Source organism: Hibiscus syriacus, unplaced genomic scaffold, assembly GCF_006381635.1.
Source record: "Hibiscus syriacus cultivar Baekdansim isolate YM2019G1 unplaced genomic scaffold, ASM638163v2 tig00116959_pilon, whole genome shotgun sequence".
NCBI classification, from domain to species: domain Eukaryota; kingdom Viridiplantae; phylum Streptophyta; class Magnoliopsida; order Malvales; family Malvaceae; genus Hibiscus; species Hibiscus syriacus.
Window position 1 is genome coordinate 750913 of NW_024063485.1, and position 26865 is coordinate 777777.

At 35.3% G+C, this 26865-nt stretch overlaps 1 protein-coding gene and 1 pseudogene across 1 annotated transcript; both read right to left on the bottom strand.

Moving 5' to 3' along the window:
* Positions 1 to 356: 356 nt before the first annotated feature.
* On the bottom strand, positions 357 to 2187 carry LOC120189708 (protein LIGHT-DEPENDENT SHORT HYPOCOTYLS 1-like). The gene is made up of 2 exons (XM_039192922.1): positions 1053 to 2187; positions 357 to 487 (listed from the first exon to the last, which is right to left on the bottom strand). Exons 1-2 carry the CDS (start codon positions 1639 to 1641, stop codon positions 474 to 476), a joined length of 603 nt encoding a protein of 200 aa, XP_039048853.1. The 5' UTR covers positions 1642 to 2187; the 3' UTR covers positions 357 to 473.
* A 21470-nt stretch (positions 2188 to 23657) lies between these two features.
* On the bottom strand, positions 23658 to 25876 carry LOC120189725 (annotated as a pseudogene).
* Positions 25877 to 26865: the final 989 nt, after the last annotated feature.

Consider the following 26865-nt stretch of genomic DNA (forward strand, 5'->3'; position numbering starts at 1 on the left):
TACTTGGCCTATACTATGAACAAGCTTTGAGTTTCCGCATCCTCAATGTCTTGTGTTCAACAGAAGCATTTTCTTAATGATCTGAAATTTTTTTCTAGTTTTTGTCCATATTTTTTATGTCTATTTTAACAGTTTTTATGTCTATTTTATGATTTATATTTAAGGCTAATATATGTTCCTCTTAATAATAATTTATTACTTATAATGAGCAAGAGAACATATATATATAAAAATATATTTCATATTAATATATGAAAAAAAACATAGAGAATACAAACTATATATCTACTAGCAGTTGCATTGGCTTATACCCTCAAATTATATAAATACGTGCTTGATCAACTATATAAGCCCTTGATATGTGATCAACTCACTAAGTAAAAAGAGAGAAATACCTTAAAGGAACAAAAACCCATTAAAACCATATCATCCAGACACTTGCTGATTGCAAAAGCACCCTTGTCCTTCTTCCATTACATAGTATGTGCTGTAAGAAAAAATGTCCTCATTGATTAGCAACAAGCCAAAAAATAAACTATCGCGATTAAAGGATTGCGATTTAAATCTAATTTTACGATTTCATCAAATGATCTAATGATAATATAAAATCTTGTTTTTCTTAAAAGATTCAAGTTTAAGCAATTGCATCTACAATATATGTGTTTTGTTAATAGATTAAAAAAATTCTAAATATATATTATCTTGTTATCGCTCCATATTATTAGATTTACAAAATTGCAAGAACTAATTAAATTAAGTCCGGTTTTTTCCCTAGTAAGATCTTGTTGACATCATTTTCTTTTTGGTACTATTGATTCCCAGCTGCTTCCTAGTAACTGGTCATGCTGCCACTAAACCATTACAAACTGTCCCCCTAAAGGGCAATTTGAAGGGAACCCACTTTTCAAAGTAGACTACTTTGTTTTCAAATGATCAAAGCAAAAAAAGAAAAAATACAGAGAGGTACAAGCTCAAATATGTAAACAAATTATTAAAATTAACAAGTTCTGATAATTTTTCACCATGATGATTAAATTTCTTTGTTAACTCACTTGCAGCAGTGGCATCAGCAGCGATTGCTGGAGGTGTTGAAGAAGATGACGATTGTTGTGCTGATGGGACAGATGGTACCTTCTGCTTAGGCCTCTTCCTTTTCTTCTCATAGCTAACACCTCTAGATTTGGCCTGGAAATCCCTGACTTCCCTCAAATAAATCCTCACAGCTCTAGCTCCAAAAGGGTTCACTTCCGGCCTACCTCCGTGCTCCTCGTAGGCAGCTCGGAGTCGGCCGATGAGTGCATCGAGGCTACCCCAAGCTTGTCTCAGAGGGCAAGGGCAAGGAACCGGCGGGTTAGTGAGGCCAAAGAAAGGACAGGTGTTGTTATGAATCTTGGTCTTGCCGAATTGATCGATGTACCGAAGGAACTCGAGGACATGGACACCGCTACACATCGAAGGAGACAGCGGAGGCCTATGGTTTCGCAGGTACTGGCAGAAAGTGTTCCAGTCTCGACGCTTTTGGTTCTCGTAGCGGCTCGGAGTGGTCGGTGACGGTACAGTTGGTGTTGCATTAGTGATAATATCGCTGTCGTTGTTGTTGGTAGCTGTAGTTGTTATGGTGCTTGAGCTTACCAAATCCATTATCAGAGAGAGAGAAGAAAGAGAGAGAAGAAAGAGAGAGAAATCCTGGATTGTTGTTTTGATGAACTGATTAGGGTTTTCACTTCATTCTTCTATAACAAGAGAATGAACAGTTAATTTTCTTTGCAGAGAGAGCAATAATTGGAGAAAAAGTGAAGTGATGAAAACTGTTCATTCACAATTATATCGGAGACTGATGGTGATAACACAAGAAACAATGAAATGCAAGATCTTGCATGGCTTTTCATGATAATCAATAACAAAATAAAAAGAGGGTTTTCTTTTTGAAGAGAAAATTTAACTGGAACAAAGGGAGTTCGAAGATGACGACCAAACAAACACAAACCATCAATCAAGCTGAGAGTTTCTCAAGAAAATTCTTGAAAGACTGCAGTTACATGGAGTATATGAACTATAAAAAGTATGGCTAAAGATAGAAAATGAGATCAGAGATGATCAGATTCTCTCTCTTTATTTTTGTTTGGTTTGACAGAAAAAGGGCAATAAAACTGAAGTTAAAACACTGTTGATAAAGTAAGAGGGAGGGAGTTTGTCCAATGGATCAAGAGATGTTAAAGAAATAGCAAAGAGCTCGGTCATTGAGAAACCTGTGGTTAATGAGTAGTTGTAAGTAAAAATAAATAAAAGGGTACTGTTTTGCCTAAAATAGGACAAGTTTGGCAGAGGTGATAGTGACCCAATGGCTGTACCCCAAATATTTCAGTCTTTCAATTTCACCTCTACTCTCCTTTCTTAAGCGCGTGTACCCCTACAAAATAATGATTTGAGTAGGATCTATTAGATTTATTTTTTTCTGTTTTAATTTGAGTAAGATTTAATGGATCTGTATTTTTTTCATTGTCTTAGATTTCTTGTATCTTATATCATTATCGATATTTTAAATTGAGTATAACTGTTATAAAGATTTATAAATTTTGTTGTGGTTTTGCCACTTGATTTCTAGTTGTTGGCCTAAAGTTAAGTAAGATAGTGTTAATTTGTCTTGAAATCATATTAAGTCACCAACTAGACTTCTTAGTACCCCTCAATTCTCTAGCTTTTTATTGGTGCATCTTCTGTCTTCTTTGGATTCCTTTTTTTATAGTTCCTAATAGCTTCGGCTATAGATGATTACTTGAGGTCATGTTATTCTTTTAGATCTCATATGGCGTATAGGGGGAGGGCTCGACAGAGTGGTCTCAAGAAGACTAGACTTAGAGTTTGTTCGTTGAATGTAGACACATTAAATGCTAGGCTGCTAGAGCTGACCGACGTACTTAGTAATAGGAAAATAGATTTTGCATGTATTCAAGAGACTAGGTGGAAATAAGCTCGTGCCATAGAGTGTAATATGTATAAGTTGTGGTATTCAGGCATAGATAACTCTAGAAATAGGGTGGGTATCTTGGTATCCTCTAGGCTCAAGGAAAATGTAGTTGAAGTTTGTAGATACTGGGATAGGATCATGATGATTAAGGTTATTATAGAAGCGGTAGTGGTGAATGTCCTTTCAGTGTATGCCTCACACGTTGGATTAGGGGAGGGGGAGAAACGTTGCTTCTGGGATCAGTTAGATGATGTACTTAGGAGAATTCCGGAGGACCAAAGAGTTTTCATAGGGGGAGACTTCAATGGCCATATAGGTAGTGCAACTGACGGGTATGACGGTGTTCATGGGGGTTTCGGTTTTGGTAGTATGAATGAGGAGATGCGTACGTTGCTTGAATTTGCTACTGCACATGATATGGTGGTCACTAACTCTTGTTTTAACAAGAGAGATGTGAACTCGATTACGTTCCATAGCGGGGGACATTGTACCCAAATTGACTACATCCTGGTTCGAAATCGGGATCGATGGGCTTGCATTAACTGTAAGGTGTTCGCTGAAGAGGCATGTGTATCATAACACATATTGTTGGTTTTGGTGTTCTGCGTACGCCAAGGGCGGAGCACTCATAGGAGGGCTAAACTTGGTAAACCTAGGATCCTTTGGAAGAACTTACATGGAGCGACAGCTGATGACTTTAAGAGTAAGGTTTTGTCTAATATAGGTTTTAAAACTACAAACTCAAATAATACAGATATGTTATGAAAAAATATGGCAAATTCTATGAGAGAGGTGGGGAAAAACACCATTGGGTTTTTGACTGAGAAGGACAAGGAACATAAAGAATCGTGGTGGTGGAACGATGAAGTCCAAACTAAGGTGAAGACAAAGCAAACTTGCTTCAAGGTGTTTCTACAATGCAATGACGACAAAGAAAGATCGAGAGCTAAACAAAGATACAAGGAGGCAAAGCGAGAAGCCAAGAAAACAGTGGCTAAAGCAAATGATAAGGTATAAAAGGAAATGTACAAGAGATTAGACACCAAGGAAGGACAAAACGACATCTTCAGGCTTGCAAAATCCAGGGAAAGTAATAAAAATGATCTAGGTATCATTAGGTTTATTAAGGACAACAATGATGTTCTTTTAGTGAAAGATTATGATATTAAGAGGGTTTGGGTAGTTACTTCTTTGGCCTATTTAATGACAGTGACTCTTCCTGTACAGATAGTACTGTTATGGGTCAGTCGACCATCATACTGCGGCCAATGACTGCCCTACAAGTAGGATTGGGTTTGAGGAAGTCAAAATGGCTCTTAGAAAGATGGGGAGGGACAAAGCTGTTGGTCCAGATCAAATTCCTATCACTGTGTGGATTACCCTAGGAAAAGATGGAGTTAAGTGGTTGACCAACATCTTTAATATTATTTTAGAGACTGACAAGATGCCAGAGGAGTGGAGAGAGTCTACCGTGATACCAATCTATAAGAATAAAGGAGATCCCCAACGTTGTGGTAACTACAAAGGTATTAAACTACTCAGCCATACCATGAAGCTATGGGTAAAGGTGATAGAGGCTAGGTTGAGACAGGTTACTAGGGTTTTGGAAAACCAAATTGGCTTTATGTCAGGCAGGTATACTACGGAGGCGATTCATCTACTTCTATAGCTTATGGAGAAATATAGTGAAAAAATAGAGATCTTCACATGGCGTTCATTGACCTTGAGAAGGCGTATGATAGCGTTCCCTACGACACAATCTAGAAGACCTTGGAAACGAGACGAATCCTAACTGCTTATATCCAATCGATTCGTGATATGTACTATAGATCTACTACTTACGTCAGGACTACAGTTGGCGACACCGAGGTATTCCCAGTAGAAATCGACAAGGGGTCAGCTCTTAGCCCTTACATCTTCGCCTTGATTATGGGCGATATCTATTGTGCGACACCAGACAGTGTTCCATGGTGTATGCTTTTTAGTGACGACATTATCCTAGTTGCTGAAACAAAAACTGAGCTGAATAGTAGACTGGCTACATGGAAGACTGCTTTGGAAGAAAAAGGTCTAAGGATCAATATTGAAAAGACAACGTATTTATGTTCAAACTTCAGTGGGAACCAAAATGATAAAGATGTAGAAGTATGCATAGAAGGACACGTTATCCCCTCAAATGAATGTTTCAAGTACCTAAGGTCTATGATACATAAAGATGGGGGTGTAGATGACGACGTTATATATCGTATAAAGGCGGGATGACTAAAGTGGAGGGCTGCTACTGGAGTTTTGTGTGACAAGAAGGTGCCTCTAAAACTTAAGGGGAAATTTTATAGAATGAAAATAAGACCAGCGCTGCTGTATGGATCAGAATATTGGGCAATCAAGAAGGATCACGTAAGGAGAATGGAGGCTGCAGAAATGAGAATGCTTCGATGGGCATGCGGTAGGACTCTGTGGGACATGACACCAAACTCTACTATTAGGATGTCCTTGGGGGTTGTGTCTGTATCCAAAAAATTGAGGGAGAGAAGACTACGATGGTTTGGGCATGTCCTTAGGCGACAACCATCGGATGCGGTCAGGAGGGTAGAGTCGATTACAGTCGACGGTGCCAGGAGGAGAGGACGACTAAGGCGGAAGTGGAAAGACAGTTTGAGATTTGATTTGAAGGATTTAGCCATTACCGAGGACATGACCTATGATAGGAAAGTATGGAGAATTAAGACCAGGGTAGCTGAGTAGTGTGGGTCACAGACATAGGGTGTAACATCTCTGTCTTCTTTTTAATGTCTTTGTAATAATTTCCATGACTTCTACTTTATTTACGTTTCTATCATTAGAATTTATGAAGGCTTAGAACTAGGGTAGCGAAGTAGTGTTGCCTTAGCTTTAGGTTTTCACCCATTTGACTTTATTTCTTCTCGTAGCTTGTTATCGTTGACTATTGTGTATCATTCTCTTCTGGTTTCCTTTTTTTTAAATTTAGTCGGGTCTTACGTTTCTATCTATATGCAGAGATATTTACGTAGAGATTTATTTGCAGGGATTAATTCCCATTACAATCGCGCATATGAAGAATGTTCAACTATGTATTTATTTATTTATTTATACATGCATTGCATTTTTATATTTATTTCTAATTTTCTAACTGCCGGAGGTCTTCCACGGAAGCTGCTCTCAATCCTGGTGTTGGGGGCAACCTACTATCCTACCTCCCCCTTACCCCATTGCCCTATTGCATATGGGAATAGGGTTTTGTTGTTGTTGTTGTAAAGAGTCATTTTTGCTTTCTCATTCAAATTGTAACCTTGTAAGCAATTGAATGTTGTTAGCACATACCAATAGTGGATATAAATTTGAACACAATCAACAGTAAGAGTAAATGAATATTTATTGTTAAATAATTAATCATATTTAAAATAGATATTATTTTATAATTATCTTAACTTAATAAAAAATATTGCTTAACAATCTTTAAGAAAACTTAATATTGCTTAACAAAACAGATGTACAATACAATATGTATTGATATGAATTAGCAACAACTCACATGTATTAACCTTATAAGAAAGTGTCATTAACAGCAACATATATAGGACGTGCATGTTGTCTAAATGGCAATAACATAAGCACATATTAGATTGAAATGAAAAATATGGGCACAAATATGAAGAAATCATAAGAATTTTATCTTAAAAAACGTGTACAATACATATTAAAAATAAATAATTGCACAAGCTTGAGTTGGACAACAACATTAACACCAACATGCATGTATTAATTTTATTTTTAATCATTTAATGAATGCATATTTAAAAAATTATATTTAGACATTTGAAAACTAACACATCTAAATAATGAGTATTTTGAAAGCTCGTGTGTATTTTTAAATCTCACATTGTTTAGAAGTTCTGAAGTACTTAAATATAATTTTTAAAACATATATTTATTGAGTGATTGAACATAAACATAATACACGTGTTATTGTTGTTGCTCAAGTCGTGCTTGTGTAATTATGAATTTTCGACACACATTGTGTGCATTTATTCTTTTTGGACAAAATTCCTATGATTATATTTTATATTTTTTGTTCTCGTTTTTTTTTTTCATTTCAGCTAAACATTAAGAGTTCTGATTTTTTTGTCATATTAATAGAAGACGCTTCCTACAAAAAAAATCTTCCACTTATGTGGCACAAAAGAGTATTAGACTCAAAAATAATCTAAAAAAGATTGCGAAGCTATTTGTATGAGTTATAGTTGAATAAAAAAGTCATTATTATAACATCCCATAAAGGTTTTATTATTTGTATTTATTTTGACAATTCTTTTTATTGAGGTGTTAAAGTTTTTAATGACTTGTATTCACCAAAATAGGTTTTTACTGACTTGTATGTTAAGATAGAGAACCATTCGGGTTAAGATAGAGAACCATTCGGGTGAAGATAACAGAGAACCAATGAAGAAGATGAATGGAGAAGAGAGACGAGACTCACACTCATTTTATTAATCAATCCTGTAATATCTCAAATGAGACCAGGAATTATACATATAAGGCAGCCCTTATGAGTTAGTTAGTGATCTAACAACCGCTATTAACCAACTAACAGTCTCATAACAACTGGAAACTAATGGTGCATTACACAACAACAACATTGCAATCATTAGAATGAAACTATTAACATTGAACTCCTACCATTCCCCATGTTTTCCATAATTTCTTGCTGCTCGAAACACCACAACCTGGAAAACAACAGAAAGAAGATAAATAAACAATAAGGCAAAACAAAAAGAAAACAAATTATAGAATCTGAAAACCCACTCGTGTTGCCGTCGATCATTCCGATTATTCACAGATTTTCTGATTTTCATTGCCAATATTCAAGTATTCCATTCTCCTTCGGTCCTAGATGGATTGGTGCAAGTTATTTTCCTGTTTTTCCGATCAACAATTGCGTTATTTTCCCCTAAACGAAAAAGACGGGATTCCAACTGTTCACCCACCGCCTGAAGTCTTCGAAGAAGGTACTGCTGAATGGAGGATTTCTCTTGTTGGGTAAGTACTCGGGGCAACTCCAAGCTTCTCATCCCTTCAGAAAATCATCGACAACTTGTGGAGAAAGCCCTTGCAAGGATCCAAAGTTCAGGTCAGTTACGCTGGACCAAATCTATACCTGTTTACTTTTGATTCTGAATCTGCTCGTGAATAGGTTCTGGAAAATGGCCCTTGGTACCTATTTAACAAGCCCTTAATACTTAGGAAGTGGGAACCTAATATGAAGAAATTGCATTTTGACTTATCTAGGATTCTTCTGTGGGTTTATTTGTAAAACGTGTCACTTGAATTGTTCTCTTGTGAAGGCTTAAGCTACATCGCTAGTACCATAGATTTCCCACTCTCTATTGAATCAATTACAGCTTCTAAGTCTCGTTTAGAATTTGCCAAGGTCTATGTTAAAATTGGGGCCTTGGATGTGATTTCTAAACATGTTGATGTTATCCTGAATAATGGACAAATAACTTCAATATTTGTTGAAGTTCCCTGGTCTCCTCCCTGTTGTAAATCATACAACACATTTGGTCATAGTGCTAAAACTTGTAAGGATTTTCCTTTAGTCCCTCAAACTACCCAAGTTTGGAGGAAAAAGGAAGTCCCTTCTTCTTCTCACACCCCTATAACAGAAGACTCAATTGAAAAAGAGAAACTTATTTCTGCTGCCACCTGCTCAGAGAAATGTCCTTTTAAAAGAAATTCCTGATAGTATTAAATCAACACCTGATCTTCACTCCTCGAAAATTACCTCTGCTTCTCTGGATGCTCATTTTTCTCAAGAAACTCATCTCCACTCTTCTCCCAGAACAAAAGTTATCCCAATTCTTAATAATGCTAATGCTCCTTTATCTCCGGCTCTTCAAAGTCTTGTTGACATCTCGCAATCTACTACCTCTTCTCCTACAAAAAAATGCAGAGGTAGACCTCCAAAAATAAAACCAAAAAAAGCTCTTACAGGCTCCAGTAATAGGTTTGAAATTCTTACTTTGATTGAAGAGACTCAAACATGTCCTGACTTCCAAGTTAAACAGCCCAAGAAAGCAGCTTCTAGAGTTGCTGTCTTGATCAAAGAGCTCAAAACAAAAAAGAAAACAAATCTTGAAAAGTCTAAAAGTACAGCTGGAAGCTTAGTAGGGGAACAATCTCCTTCACCTCTTGTCCAATGATTATCTCATTCTGAAACGTAAGAGGATTGAACAATCCTCTTAAACAAGGCAAGGTCCTAAAAAGGGCTAACCTTAATAAAGTGGACATTCTTTGTTTGTTGAAAACCCGGGTCAAGCTGGAAAATTCTGCTTCTATTTTAGCCTTTACCTTTGAAAACTGGAATAGTTATACCAATTATAACTTTTCTATGAATGGTAGAATTTGGCTATTGTGGAGGAAAGATTTAAATATTTCTTTATGCCATGTCTCTGACCAAATCATCACTATCCAAAAGTTACTTCAATAACAACCCTTTCTTGATTTCTGCAATCTATGGCCACAATGATGGAACTTCAAGAAGAAATTTGTGGCAGGATCTTCGAAATATCAATTCTTCTTCTTGTAACCCCCCATGGATTTTGGGAGGAGATTCCAATGTTATTCTTCACCCTCAAGAAACTTCTGCTCATGAGCATCTTGGTATGACCACCTCCCATGATATGTTGGAATTCCAAGAAGTTATACAAGACCTCCAACTCCAAGACCATCCATTCTTTGGTCCTTCATTCACGTGGAGTAACAAGAAAAAGGAAAACTATCTTGCTCGCAAACTTGACAGAGTTCTCATTAATCTAACATGGTCAAAATCTTTTATTTAATCTTTTGTGTAATTTTTAGCTCCAGGTCCCTCTGACCATTGTATGGCTTTGGTGTTTCTTTATAAAGAGGTTCGAACTAATCGACCAAAGCCTTTTAAATTCTTTAATTATTGGACTCTTCATCACAATTTCCCTAGTATTATCAACCACTCTTGGTCTGTGCCTATCCAAGGATACCCTATGAAGAAACTCTTTCTTAAGCTCAAACGAATTAAAGCTTGTCTTAAAACCCTCAATAATGACTATTATAATGACATTTCTTCCCGGGTTAGACTAAAGAGAGAAAAAATTGAAAAACAGCAAATTCTCACTCTTAATGATACTGAGCTTATTGATAAGGAGCTGGATTTGCAAAATGAACTCAATTCCTTAGAGTAAGCGAAGGAAATGTTCTTAAAGCAAAAGACTAAAATCCACTGGCTTAAAGATGGAGATAAATGTACCAGATTTTTTCACTCAGTAATTGCTATTAAGAGGAAAAAAGACACAATTATAGTGATTGTTGATGATCAAGGAAGAAGGCTTGAGACCTTTGATGACATGTCCTTAGAAGTTGTTAATTTCTTCAAAAGTCTCCTTGGCTCTTATGACCCTAATGTCAAATACTGCTCCATAAGTCTTCTTAAAGAACTCTTGTCCCCTATCCCTTCCTTTGAAGACTTTGATGGCCTCACAAAGAAAGTCACTTATGATGAAATCAAGGAGGCTCTTTTTAGCTAAGGTAATGATAAGGCTCCAGGCCTTGATGGTTACACCCCTCTTTTCTTCAAAAAAGCGTGGCCAGTGATTGAAAGTGAAGTTATTGAAGCTATTAAATTCTTCTTCCATGAAGCTTACATTTTTCCAGCTTTTAATGCCACCACTATTACCTTGATCCCTAAGATTCTTAATCCCAGCAAAGTTTCAGACTTTTGACCTATTTCCTGCTGTTCCGTCATATATAAGACTATTACCAAGATCATTGTTAAAAGAACGACTCTCTTGATGCAAAGATCATTTCCTCAAACCATTCTACATTTGTTAAAGGAAGAAGTATCATCGATAATACTCTTTTAGCCCAAGAAATTGTGAAAGGTTATAAGAGAAAATCTACTTCACCAAGGTGAGCCCTCAAAATTGATTTGCATAAAGCCTTTGATTCTATTCACTGGAACTCCATCCCTTCCATTCTCAAGGTCCTTAGTTTCCCAAATTCTTTCATGCAATGGATTGAGGCTTGTTACTCTACTGCTACTTATTACATTGCTTTCAACGGTAGCCTAATAGGGTACTTTAAGGGTGAAAAGGGTCTTAGACAAGGAGGCCCTCTCTCCCTTATCTTGTTTGTCATAGTGATGAACATTCTCTCTAAATTATTAAATAATGCTACTGCTAAAGGGATCTTTAACTTCCATCCTAAATGCAAGAGAACTTGCCTTACACATTTAACTTTTGCTGACGATTTGCTAATATTATGCAAAGGCAATCTGGAATCTGTCATGGGAGTAACCTCTGTTCTCGACTATTTCTATGAAATTTCAGGTCTCAAACTTAGTGTTGCTAAATGAAAATTTTGTACTGCTGGAATTTTTGCTCAGTTTCTTGAAACCATAATTAAGTCTTCTGGTTTTAAGCTTGGATCTCTTCCATTCAGATATCTGGGGATTCCTCTGGTCACGAGGAAACTTACAGTTAAAGATTGCCAGCCTCTCATCGACAAGGTCAAACTCAAACTTCATCAATGGTCCAGGTTGAAGTTGAGTTATGCTGGCAAATTAGAGTTGATAAAAACTGTCCTTTTTAGTGTGGCTAATTACTAGTGTAGGTAGCTTATTCTACCTCAATCTGTCATCAATAAAATTGAACAGATTTATTCGAGATACTTCTGGAAAGGTTCTGATATTCCTGCTGTGGGAGCCAGAGCTAGTGGGGACAGAATTTGTAAACCGAAATCAGAATGTGGACTTGATCTCAAGGACATCAAGTCATGGAATAAATCTTGCATGTTGCTCCTCATTAGGTGACTTCTTGCAGGGGAGAGATCCCTTTGGGTTGCATGGATCCAATCTTATTATTTTAAGGACCAAGATTTTTGGGAGATGAAAGCTCCTACGAATTCAAGCTGGCTCCTAAGGAAAATTATGAATGACTGTTCAGCTACTCGTCCTATTCTCGACTCTAGAGCAATGAATACTAAGCAGATTTGGGAAGAGGTTCGAATAAAAAGCAGTAAAGTATCATGGCAGAATCTGATATGGTTTTCTTTCCACATTACCAAAAACAGTCTTATCTCTTGGATGACTATTTTAGATCGACTCCCCAAAAAGGATAGATTGCAAAGATTCGGTATTGAAACGAATGACATGTGCATTCTTTGTTCTGAAGCTAGTGAATCAAGAAACCACCTATTTGCTGATTGTAAGTTTACTACAACAATCTGGAATTTTATTCTTCTGCTCGTAGGCTTACAAAAACCATCCCAAACTTGGGATGATCTGCTTGTATGGGCAACAAATACATGGAAAGGTAAATCTTTGCTTACTATGATCTTAAAGATTTCTTGGTGCACTCTCAATTATACCATTTGGGAAGAAAGAAACCGAAGATTATTTAAAGGGACCTACAGAAATGAGAATGAAATTCTTGAATCTATCAAGCATATTGTAGGAATTCAATTTAGTAATAGGAATGTTAATAGATTAGATATAACTAATATTTCTCTCTGTAATTACTGGGGTATAGTATGATTTTATTGTAATTAGGATCCCCTTCTTTTTGCTCTTTGGATTGTATTTGTTTTGTAGCATGTTACTGCTATCATTTGGGTAATAAAAGCTTAATTATCTAAAAAAAACAAATTTTACCTATGACGAGGAAGATGACTGGGGCATAACACACAACCTGCTCCGGTGTCGATGAAAAGAAATAGCCGACAATGGTTTACTCAATATGACAACAACTTGTTCATAAGCCGATATCTCATTCACGAACAACTTCTCTGCTGCAACCTTCCCTCGAACAAAAAAATAGATCCAATTCAACATGTTTGGATTTCTAGTTCATAACAGGATTAGAGGATACAACAACCGCACTTTTGTTATCACACCAAAGCATGGACTTACCATCTGGCGTAATATGCAACTTCCTAAGTAAAGATTCAAGTTACAAAATTTCAGTCGTTGCAGTCGCCGCACTACGATACTCTGCTTCAACAGTGGATCAAGCCGCCACTTTGTTTTTTCGAACCCCATGAGACCAGATTTCTTCAAAAAAAAGATACAAAACCCAGTAGTAGATCTTCAATCATCAATATCAGACCCTCATTTGGCATCCGCAAAGTGTAATGGACAAAGTTGCAGCGTTCGTAATCTTCAACCCACTCTATTATTCCTTGAATATACATAAGAATCCTTTTCACGACATTAAGATGCATGTTAAGAGGAGTTTGCATGAATTGACACACTCGATTTATGGATAAAGATATTTCCAGTCGAGTAAGAACAATGTAGGGCTCCAACGATGCTTCCGTACCCGGTGACATCTTCAATAGGACTCCCATCATTAGTTGTCATCTTGCACCCAACAATCATAGGCGTAGGTAAGCTCCTAGTTTTCTGAAAACCAGTCCTCTGCAAAAGGTCTTTAATATATTTATCTTGACTCAAGAATAATCCATCATTAGTGTAATGAACTTCAATTCCGAGAAAAAAAACTCAAGTTTCCTAGATCCTTTAAGGAAAACACCATGTTAAGATTGTCGATAACGTTTTTACATTTTGATATGCTTGATGTAAAGCTATTTAGATGAATTGTTGGATGCCGATGCTTTAGTAAGCACCCATAAAATTAGAGTAACGTGTTTTTAATTTTTTTTTGTTTTAATTTGATACTTGAATTTGATTTTAATGTTCAATGTTACTTAATTTTCATTTTTAATCTCTAATTAGATACTTGAATTTAACTTTTTAATTCAAAACATAATTTTTTTGTTCTAAATTGATAGTTTATATTATGTTGGGGTTCTTAAGCCAAAGTCGAAGTGTTAAGTTTATTTTAATTTATTAAAATTAGGACTGAATTGATAAATATATAAATAACAGTGACCAAATGTGTAATTATATCAAATATTTTAACTATCACATTAGCTTATTCGTTAAATATTAACGACAAGTGGCTTAATTGAATGCATTTAAATAGTTGAGTGTCATGATTGATAAAATTTCAAAAATATTAATCAAAATAAAAAGGGACAATAATTAAGTGATCATTGATATAGTTTACCCTTTATTTTAAATAATTTACCTTAATTTTAACTAATTTATAATTATATGTTTAGCCCTTTAAAATTTAAAATTTAATAAATTAAATTAATAGTGTTCATCGTTAGTGGTGTTTATCGCCGCTCGTTGAGCATGGTAGAATTTTCCATTATTCTATATATTGAAATGGAAATTCAATCTCTATTTATAGGCATAAAATGATAAAAAAAATCTAATAGTAGTAACAAAATAATTTACTGTTATAAACACTATTTTAATGATAATAAAACATATTAAAAATTTTGTAACAATTAGAAGCAATAAAACATAAACCTTGATAAAATAATAATTTTATCTAAAAAAACCGTGTCTAAAATAACACATACGAACTAAATCGAACCACGCCAAATAATTCTTACTTAATATGAAATTATTTGCATTACTAACCTACCATAAAATCAAATGTTAAAAGAACAAAATTTAACATCCATTTAACCATTTCCTCTAGTAAAGGTTAATTTAGGGAGCAGGGAAAGAAAAGTTTTTTTTGGCTCTCTTTTTTACCATACATTTATATTTTACTTATTTTTTTTATTTTGAATCTTGGGATTCTCCAAAAGTATAAAATATCTTATTATATATTAAGAGGAGCCATGAATGCCATAAGTGAGGAAATTTAAGAGTTAGAATCTGATGAAAATAGAAAACAAATATATTCCCACTTAGAGTAAGGAAACACATCTCCTGCATTTGGAATCTCAAACCTTCAAATAGGGTAGCACATTGGAAATTACAAAATAATATAAAATAAAGTGGGCTCTCCAAAAATTTCATAGCTGTTAGAACCAAGGAGAAATAGCTAACTAGCTAGCTAGGGTTAGCCAAATTAGATAGGTTGGTCGTCTCCCATTAGGGTTAATCAATAATGGAATGTAAACAAAACCCAAAATATACCCTAATTGGTTAACATTGTCATTGCCAACTTCCACTATTTGTTTAGGGTTTTGCTGTTCCAGTTTTAGGGTACAATTTCATGCATTTATACATTAAAATTGACAATTTATGTGATAAACATTTTTTCTTAAAATAAAATTCTCACTGATGATTAATTGTAGTGGATATATAGAGATAAATATATAGTTTAGAATTGGTTTAATATTTAAGAATTAGGTTAGATTTCAAAAATAAAATTAAACTCCACAAGGCCAAACATTTTGAAATATCAATAATCTTAGTATTTTCTAATTTTCCTTTCATATATATATATATAATTGGATTGGGAAGTGATTGTAAATCCTAAGATTTGAATTTTATTTTTATTGGATACTTTATATTAGTTATCTTCTAAAGATATGCATTATAAGTGAATTAAATTTGTAACTCTACAAGTGATATTAAGAAGCCATTATGTATTTGTCCAGATATGAAGGTGCTTGAAGATATTTGGCGTATAACATTAGAAGAAGAAGAAGAAGAAACAAGGATGATTCGATGAGGATTGCTATTATGTTTGAACAAAATAGAGGGAGTCTAGAAGAGGATGAAGAGGGTTTTTATATATTATTGGGATTCGTGTGAAATGGAAGTTGAATTTAAATTTAATGATTTAAAATAAGGCGATCGCAAAATTTTGAAAACGACATGATAGCTAGTCAATATTAGAATTTGAGTTGAATCTTATGTGGATCTAAACTTAATAAAAATGCCAACTCGGCATAAAATTATAAGGGTAACAGTTGAGTGTCTAAAAAATCCAATCTCCAAAGTTGAGTGATAAAATTGATTATTTTAAAATTTAGTGTCTAAAAGAGAAAAGAAAACTAAGTATGAAATTTATAATTTACCCTAAAACAAATAAGGGAAGTGTTTTTAGATTTGACTTTTAACACATTTAGGATGCAATAAATTTGTAAAGATAAATTTCTGAAATTTTATGAGTATAAAATATGTCATTAGAAAAAAAAATCACAACTGTTGTGAGATTCCAATCAAAAGTACTTTATGACAAAACAAAACACTATCCTTCTTCGGTTTTGTAATGAAATTATTTGTAAAAGAAAATGCTCATTATTTGGTTAAATTTTAGGGTAAACTATGGCGTTTTTATCAAAAACAAAATCTCATAAATAATCAACAATTATCTGTCAGACATCATTTTTTCAAATATTACCAATCTAGCACCCATTCTGACATTGTGATAATAAAACACGTTTCAGGATACGTGTCTTATAGACGTGGACGGAAGGCGCGAATCATGAAGCACGCCTTCCAGAGGTTCTGTCTGAGCTGACACCATGGTGGAAAAGCACATACTGTAATCCGCACATTTGCGGGATTTTCTGACACGTCAGGGAGATACGAATCATGAAGTGCGCCTTCGATTATTCCCCCTCAATTATTGCCCCTTCTATTATTATCACAGCTGCCTTAAATCTCGGACGGCCCATCTCTCTCCCCCTATAAATACTCCCCGAATCCAAATATCAAATCACACCAAAATTACATTCACATTCGTCCTTCTATATATGCCTTCTATCAAGTAGATTTTGTTACAGTTTTTAGAATATAATTTTTTTATTATATTATAATAATTTCAGATTTAATTTATTTGACCAAATTTTATTATACTAATTATTTTTATTACTTCTTGTGGTTGTAAAATAGAAGGCAAGATCATATCTTAAGACATTTTGTCTGCACTGTTTCAATATTAAATTGTGTTATTTAAATTATTGTGAATAATTTTAGTATTAGTTTATATTTTAATTCGTATAATATTTATTAGGATAATGATCGTATATTAGAAACAATTATTCGTTTTTGCTTATATAAGACTTTCAATCTTTTAAACTCTTAAAATGAGGCGTATTTCAGCTATTGTTTACTATGATGGAGAAATCCAGAAAGATGAAATCAGCTTTATCTTCGCATCAAAATATTTTGTCACCTTATCATTCAAGAGAAACATCACTCTTGAGGAACTGATCACTAAAATTTCAAGGAAAGTTCATACTGAAAGTATTAGAAGATTGTCCTCACTTAAGTACATATTTCCAACAACACCATTTTCATTAACTTATACATCGTTTGAACTTTCCAACGATGACGAATTTGCTATGATGGTTGACGCTCATAATCAAAATTCAGACGCTGTTACACAAATGTATGTCATATTTATTGAAGTGTCTACGGTTCGTGGTATGTCATTATGCTTCCACTATGAGTTGGCTCAACAAGCTGATCAAGTTGAAAGCCCAACTCAAGTAATTGTAATGATTTTAACTCATTAATGGGAAATACACATACTGATACCATCCTATCAAGTTCAATGGGGAGTCATTCATCAGCAACTTGTACTCAGGTGGCTCCACGAACAATCTGTATAGAAACATCGCTTCTAGTTCAAAGGGAAGTCATTAATTTTCCAATTTTTTTTACCTTAATATGGAGATGCCCTCGACAAAGCAATATGTTCAGTACCCATTTGACACGATGCCTTCAAGTTCCTGAGGGAGGCATTCAACTACGAGCTACTCGACCACAATATATAGATGCTTACGACACATCACTCAATTCAAAACTCGAATGACATGATGCCTTCAAGTTCAAGGAGAAGACATTCAACTACCAGCTTGTTCGACCTAAATATTGACATCACATAGAAACCTTCATCTCCACCAGAAGAACCTTTTCGTGAGCCAGGTGAAAATAATACTGATATTGGACTATTCGTTGAGACAGAATCACCACAGTTCAACACGGACTCCAATAATGATGATGTAGATGAAGTTCCCACGAATACGACACACATCAAACCTCCAGTACACATGTATGAATCTGACTATGATGCAATGTACGGGCCAGAATTTACGAATATGTCTAATGTTGGTGACTACAAATTTAACTTATTAATCAATGATGGTGAGATATATATCGGAATGGAGTTTCCGTTCAAAGAAGGAGCGATGATTGCAATTAAGAAGTACAATATTCGTAATTTTGTTCACTCTAGAGTTGACCGATCCACCACTAAAAAGTATGTCCTCCATCGTGTTCAACATGATAATAGATGTAACTTAATGGTTCATGTATTGAAGAAGAAGGGGAAAACATATAGGAACTAACAGTATACAACAATCCTCATACATGTTGAGCTTGAAGAATCAACCAGGACCATCCTAACTTGGACTATGATATTATCTGCTAAGACATCATGCCCATGGTCAAAGTAATCTCCCATATAGCTATTGCGGTACTGATTTCAGTTATACAATCTCGATATGGGTACATTGTCTCCTACAGGAAAACATGGAAGGAAAAACAGAATGATATTAAAAAACTTCACGGTGAGTGGGATTCATCTTACAACGAACTACCAAGTTGGTTCAGGATAATGCGTAGAATGAATCCTGGGATAATAGTTGACTTCGAAACTTGCCATGCATACCACAATGATCGAGTGCTTCGTGATCTATGCCAATGCTATCGATTTTTCTAGACTTATCCACAGTGCATTAATGCTGTGAAATATTGCAAGCTCATAGTCCAAATTGATGGGACATTCTCGTATGGAAAATACAAGCAAGTTTTACTATTGGAAGTTGTCCAAGTTGATAATCGTAACATTTTCCAGTTGCTTTTTCCCTTGTTGAAGGTGAAGATATAGATTCTTGGGTTTTTTTCCTGAGAAACTTATGCTTACATGTTATCACGAGGAAAAAAATCTGCATCATTTCACAACGCGAAGCTAGGATCAAACCATCAATAGGCTCTTTGGGTCCAATGTGGTAACCACCCCATGTCCAAAATCAGTATTATATTTAATATATTGTCACGAACTATCATGAAAATTTAAGAATAATGATGAAAGCTAATTACTTGTGTGCATGGGTATGTCACAATGCCCAATTTAATTTCTTAATCATTTTCATTTTTTATGGGAACTTAACAGTAAGTACTACATTTGATGCGTATGATAAGAACTATTACCTCAAACGTTTGAGTTCATGCTTCAAGATTTACGAGAAAAAAACGAGCAAGGATATAATTACATAAGCCTCATCAAAAAAGAAATGTGGACAAATGCATATGATGATGGATATTTATATGGACATATAACAACCAACTTAGCTGAGGCTATCAATTCAACCTTAAAGGGGGTGTGCCATTTACCAATAACATCTTTGGTTAAAACGACGTATTTTTGTTTGGGAGTGTTTTTTATCAAGCTCAGGGGATAAGCTCAAACTTAGATGCAAAACAACCATGTTTATCACTCAAAATTAGTTGCAGATCTACAAAAAATGATTTTGCATCAAATGAAATGTCCGTAACAAGCTTCTCTCGAGCCCATGAATTATTTCATGTCACAAAAATATTGCAATCTCTTCAAGGGATTAAATTTAACCCATTCAAAGTTATTCTACAAGACAGGTGGTGTGACTGTGGGTTTTTTCCAAGCTCTGAATTATCCATGCTCCTATGTCATAGTAGCTTGCTCTTATACCCGTCAAGACTATAACCGTTTATGGATCCCATATACTGACTTAGAACCATATTTAAGGTATATAAATTTGAGTTCTCCTAATAAGAAATGGGAAGATGAGGTTCATAATTGGCTTTCGATTGTACCATATTCGTCCTTATTGAGGGAGGGAGGGAGGTCATCCAAAGTCCACTCGAATTCATTGTGATATGGATATTCAAGAGACGTCTAAAGAAAACAAAACATGTGGACATTGTAGAAACCTAAGACACAATAGGAAAAATGTACATCTCTTTTATTATCACGTAACTATTGATCATCACAATGTAATTATAGTTTCTGAAATCTCAGTTTGTGTTATTTCATTTTCATTTACTTTCAATTAATGTCATTTGAGCATTAACAAGTAATGAGCTACTCAAGTAAAAATTAAAAAAAAAATTACAAACTAAATAGTAAAAAAATAAATCAACTAAATAGAAACATTAAATACAAACGTTAAAGAAAATTAGATAAAAACATTACAAACTAAACAAGTCTATCGATGTCTGCGTCTTGAATGTGTTTCATATGGAGACGATCATCTATTCGATTAGGGTTTCTTCGTATAACTTGCTATTCCTCCTCATTCTCATCATCATCATCAGCAGCTGTAGCAATAGCAGCTACATTTTGTTAATGATGGATGGATGATGATGTAACACCTCCATAGAATAAGGAACATGGAGGTGTATGACTAGTAATCCCACTTCTCATAGAAAACTGTGAAAACTGTTAAAATATCGACATCAATGACTGCGATCCATATTGAGCCGGAGGTGTCTGCATCTATGGTGAATCACACCCACCAAATAAGCAGCATATGAATCTCATGTTGGAGCATGCCAATATAATATCCGCCATGAGGTGTCATAAAACCTTACGGTGGTGGCATCTGAATCGGCTGTGGTGATGTCTAAACCTACTACAATGGCATCTGAACTAGTTGTGGTGTCATCTAAAATGGTTGCGATGCCATTTGAAACGACGACGGTGTACCCATGTATAGTGTCGGACTAGGAATGTAAATCGGTGTAGATGGCGGCTGCTATGATGGTTCTGGTGCTGCAGTTGAGGAATAGGCCGAAAGCGTCTGCTCTCCGTCCACGAGTCTGGGGACGATGATGTTATGACAGTGGACGCTTTTCTTGACGCCGATGAATACTCCTGCCTCGTGCTTCCTCGAAAAGTAGGAATGAATTTCCGTTTGTGTTAAACCACTCATAATAATCACCCGTAACCGAATAATGATCCAAATAAATCGGCTCCCTAGGGGGAATGCATCCACTCGATCCTCCCAAATCATTATCCACTCGCTATGCTTCAGTGGCCAGTTGACATCCTTTTTGCCTCGTCTATCGGCGTTATGCATATTGTCGAGATTCTTAGGTGCTTTTGGAATATGTTGTACGAAATCAAATTGGCGGAGCACGTAATCAATAAGATGTCACTAGACAATAACATAACATATCAGAGGGACCACCGTTATCTATATATCTCATGAACCACTCAAGTGAGATGGGATGCAAAGTTTCATTTCTTGAGTAGAATAAGAAGCTCATTCAAACTAAAACAAATATATAATTCTTATCAAAATAATGTTCTAATTATATAACGATAATTAAAGGTAAATAATAAAATTTAAATACATACTTCTATACTAGCCTTGTGATCAATAAGTAGTCGAACTTCTTCCAATTCATCTGGTATATCACAATGATTTTTCCTTGTACATGACCAGTTATTCAATGTACAAAAATTATTTCATTATATACTCAAAAAATTATTTATATACGAATTCAATATTGAAATTACCTCAACAATAACGGGAAGACTAACAGGTTATTCACAACCAGACATAAAAAAGGCATGCGATACTACACCCGTGATTGGAGAAGAATGAGACGTTCGCCGATAGTATTTTTCGGTAATCAGTTTTCTGACACATTTCTCTACACAGAGATGTCAAAACTGCGGAGCCCCAACTGAGTCTACCAACAATGTGAAAATCTTAGAGGTGACGTAACCACACACAATGAACTTGGTTGCAAGATTTATCAGGCATCAAGATCCATCATATGAGTTGTAATATGCAAGTCTGAACAAATATTTTAGCATGTTCCTCATAATAGTCTTCACTTAAATGTTGAAAATTTGTAGCCAACCATGATAACGGTATTCAACCATCGTTAAAATTAGGCAGGATACCTCCAAGATGCTCTTCGCACAAGGAATGTCAATTACCATCCGCCACACCATAAATAACATCTCCATCTACCGGAAGCCTCAAATATATAGAAACATCCCCCAGCATAATAGTGCACTCCCCACACAGAAGATGGAATGTGTGTGTCTCTGGTCTTCACCTCTCAATCAGTGCAGAAATAAGGTTGGATTCAAGGTTACATTTCCCTTCATATTTTGCTATGTAACCAAATCCAACCTCAGCTAAAAACAGCCAGACATGACTCGATATCTCTAACTTAGCGTTACGAATAAATGGATCTAATATACTACTATTCTTCTAATTAAATAAATAATATACAAATTAAAATATAAATTAATATTAAAAAAATAAATAAAACATTCACAATAGTTAAAATAACACAATTTAAAATTGTTATCGTATCAACAAAATGACTCGATATATGATTCTCATCTAAATGCAACAACCCACCTTCCATTTTATAACTGCAAAAAGTAATAAGAAAATTAGTAAATTAAATAATAATAAAATAATAAACTATTAAATGATTATAATCAAATAAAAAAAGTATAGCTTCTAAAAACAATATCAAAACTTACTTAAAGCTTGCTATAAGAATTGATATAAGAATTGATAAGGAATATAATAATTTTTTTGGTGTGGTTTGAGTGTTGTATGGGAGGGTATTTATAGGAGGGTGGATGAGGGAAACGGGCAGTTGGACGGTATTAAAGGGAGAATTCCCCATTTTTCACCATAGTATCAGCTTAGACAGAACCCCAGTAAGCACGCTTCATGATCCGCGCCTTCCGTCCACGTCCGCATGACGCGTATTGAAACACACTTTATTATCACTCTGTCAGAAAGGGTGCTAGATCATAATATTTGGAGAAACATTGTCTCACACGTAATTATTGATTGTTTGGGTATTTTTGGGAACAAACGCCTAAACTATAAGCATGACCACTTAACTATTATCTATTTTTACTTTATTAATTTATTTTTCATTTTTGACTTAACTATTATCTATTTTTACTTTATTAATTTATTTTTCATTTTTGTCAATCAGACCACTTAACTATTTAAATAATGTTAATCAAGTCACATGTCGTTAACATTTAACTAAAGTGATGACGTGACAATTAACTAAAGTGATGACGTGACAATTAACAAAATTGGTACAATTATACATTTTGTTAACTACCACATCAACACTTACATTAAATGTTAATGGCGAGTAGCTTGATTAACACCATTTAAATAGTTAAGTTATCTGATTAACAAAATTAATAAATCAATGATCAAAGTGAAAAGAGACCATACTTAAGTGGTTTACCCTAGATTTTATTATGGAAGTAGATGAATGTCATTACGCCCATAGTAGTTTTTGTTTCGTCCCTTCTTTTTCTCTTAATACAAATGGTTCAATGAAGAAGGGTAGAAGCCAGGTCAATGTCAAATCATATTTTGTGGGGTTTTAATGTCTAAGGTCATGGATAAAAAATTTCACGTTTCTCGCCTGTGAAGGACCCATTCGAGAGGGATACTGCCCCACAATGGCTCTTTGTTTCCACTTGAAAACCAGAGTTTTCACCAAACATAAACAAAACTAGGCATTCATGGCTTACTTCTGTTTTATTATTATTTTCATATGAAGATGTATACAGCTCCAGAATAACACAAGGGTATATACTATCATTCGAACCCTAAACTTGTTAAATGTCGATTCTCGAAGCGTAAGAGTACAAGTATGTGCTGTTTTGGATGGTGGTTTAGTTTGTCAAGGTTTAACAAAGGTTACATAGGATATAAAGGATACAATGATGTAATCTAAAGCTTCATAATGAAATGGTATTGCGTAATTTATTACATAATCCGATCTATAATGTTCCCGAGTTCGAGGGGTTCCATCGACACATCCTAAAATGACGCTATCGAATAGTTGGAGTATCAATTTCTAGCTTCGTTGCCGTTTTGTTCTTGCATACAGGGAAAGCTTGCTGCAATATGCAAAGAACATTATAAGTTCATTTGAAGTTCCTTAACATGCAAGAAACTTAATAGTTAATGTTTGATCACCTGAAAGCATGACAAAGTGTATTGCACATCACTTGATGAAATTTGATGGTGGAGGGCAATTCTGATCCTGAATGACCAAAAGCACCACCGTGTTACCCTACTATATCTAGCCTGTATAATTGCATTAAATGTGAATGCACGCTAGCTCGGTTCGGAATCCATATTTTACTAATAATGTCGAATACTTGGTCTGGTATGTTTGGTTGAATTTCCATATCTGGCATATACTGTCATTCTTATTGAGCCCCCTGGACTTTCAGCTCTATGTTACAAGATGTAACACTTCAAAAAGAGGTGAATCTTCAGATGTTTTTACTTGGTTCGAGCTACAGATTCTAGTTTAATCGGTTTCCGAGGGTAATCGAAAGCAATACGAAGCTGGATGGATTTTGATGGAGAATGCTGACCTGGATTGCCCCCTTCGATTCACCAGGACGCCATGTTCCTTTAAATTCTTGTATAGTTGCTCTGCCGTGAATTTTGAGCCCTCCACTATATCAACATTTATCTGTTGACATAAAGTAATATGAAGAACTTAAGGCCTTTACTTTTAGTTTTTACATTAAGTTTTCTTGGGGAACACGGCAGCAACAAGTAAAAAGAAGCTAATAACTTATTGTACATGATCTTCACTCAATAACTGAATCACGATTTGAACCGTAAAAAACTCGAATCCAGATTGCAGACAGAAGGGAAAGATTGCCATTAATGTAGGTTTAGTAAATAGCATACTCACAATATTGGTTTCCACTGCTGCAACATATACTCTTAGACCTTTAATTTGATTTAGGCCCTCTGAAACAATACAAAAACTAACATGTAGCTGAATGTTACACAGAAGTTCGTTGATTGAAAGCACCAGAGAAAGGTCGAAACCGAAAAGTTTGTATGTAAAAGTTTATCTGCTAATACCTTTGCCTTCTTGTGATCACCCTCGAGCTTTTCGACATTCTCTTTCAAAGCAACAAAAGCAGTGGCGCAGATGAAGCCGAAAATGACTGGAGTTTGAGCATATGTTTCGTGGATTGTCGAGACTTTTAGCAGCAAAGCATTTGGCTTTACCTTGGCAATGAGCTTTTGGAACCAACAAGGACTGATCCAACCGGAGCACCAAGACCCTTTGATAGACATACATACAACACATACAGAATCAATGGAACTTATTGGTATCGTTAAAAGAAGCAGAGGCTGAAATAAGTAACGATGTTTATTAGAAGAGCATACCGACACTGAATCCGCAGCTTGTACAAGCCTGTTAACAGGAACTCCAAGTGCCCGCCAGATAACACTTACTCTCTGTCGAGGGAACAAATTTCCTAGTATGAAATTTCATATTGATGATGGATTTGCAGGATATACAATAGAACGTTTTACTCACTGCCGATGCATTGAAAATTCGAGCCCCGTTGATGTGAAGCTTTAAACTATGCTTCTTAGCGAGCTCGCCGAGTCCATCGGTGTATTCCACGGACAAGCATCTACCTCCAGAGCTGTAGCATATAAAATGTACTAACATTGTCCAAGAGGCTAAAAGAATTTGCATAAGAAAGATTCTTACTTGGCATGTGAATTTTCCAAGCAAATGAACCTCGTAGTAGGGTACAGAAGCTCTCCTTTCGAGTCTCTAATAGCGGCTTCGATCAAATCAATGTCCATTGTTCCATCTTCGTTATTCTTCACCGGCCTTGGATGTACACCTCCGATCGTTGAAATACCACCGTTCTCGTAAATATGGACATGGGAATCGTCTCCGAGTATGACTTCACTTCCTCGTATGTCACAATGAACAAGAACACTTATGAGGTTACCCATGGTGCCTGATGAGACGTATAGACCGGCTTCCTTGCTGGTTATCTTTGAGACCTCCAATTCTAACCGGAACGCGGTCGGATCAACTCCCAAAACATTGTCATCAACATTGGCTGTGGCCATTGCAGCCCCCATTGCCTCTGTTGGTTTCGTTACAGTATCGGATCGAAGATCCACCCTTCTACTCACCATTGTTGCTAAAATTTAATCCCAGGAAAAAAAGTGTCAAACGAATAATCTAAAACTCATTAGTCCAATGTTCAAATAAACAATACAAAACAAATTAATCCTTACAACAATGATCTTGTGCAACCATTGTCAAATAATATTTTTCCAGGACAAGACACATCAGAATTTCACATGAATTTAGTGTAAAAGAAACCAATATAATAGGTACATTTATCCCATGCCATTGATGCAAAATGTTGAACTAGTCTCGAGGAAACTAGAGTAATTCATGCACGTGCACTCACTTTCCTATACTCTCGTATATGTAAGAAACATGGGTTCGCAGAATTTTATGTTAGGCTGGCGAAAACATATTATTAACCAAAAATATAAAAATTAACTAAATTATATGAAAATTTAAGATTTTTCAAGAATTTACATACCCAAAACTTACCTATTAGAAAGGGGATGACGCCACTCAACTTATGATGCAAAGGCTTAGAAGTTGGAAGAGAAACATGAGCTTATATAATAGGTGTTGGATTTTAGAGGTTTGATTCACAGGAACTATGGAAAATGCTCTCTTTCACTAAAACAAACTCACATATTTAAAGATACAAAAGGTTACTGGAACCTTCCATTCCATGCAGCCCATTCTGTTACACCAACCCTAACCATACGGTTGCAGCCTTAACAGCTCACAGCTTAATGGTTAACAATAGGCAACTCCCTAGAAGATTAAACATGGAGTTTATGATTTTTGTTTGCTTGTTTTGATGTTTGGTCCCATGAAATAAAGCACGTAGCTTTCGTCGTTATCTTCAGTTTTCATGATGGAGACTTTCCTTTCGGAATTTAGCAGTTACGTTTGGACAGGGACGAACCAGGATTCCAATTCAAGGAGGCAAACAGGGATAGAGCTAGGATCCAACGATGAGGGGACAAATTATTTTAAAGAAAAAGAACAAAGATTTATTAAATATTTGAATCTAAAAATTGGGAGGGGCAAAGGT

Excerpts from the sequence above, each read along its gene's own strand:
- LOC120189708 (XM_039192922.1), bottom strand. The coding sequence starts at position 1,641 with ATGGATTTGGTAAGCTCAAGCACCATAACAACTACAGCTACCAACAAC.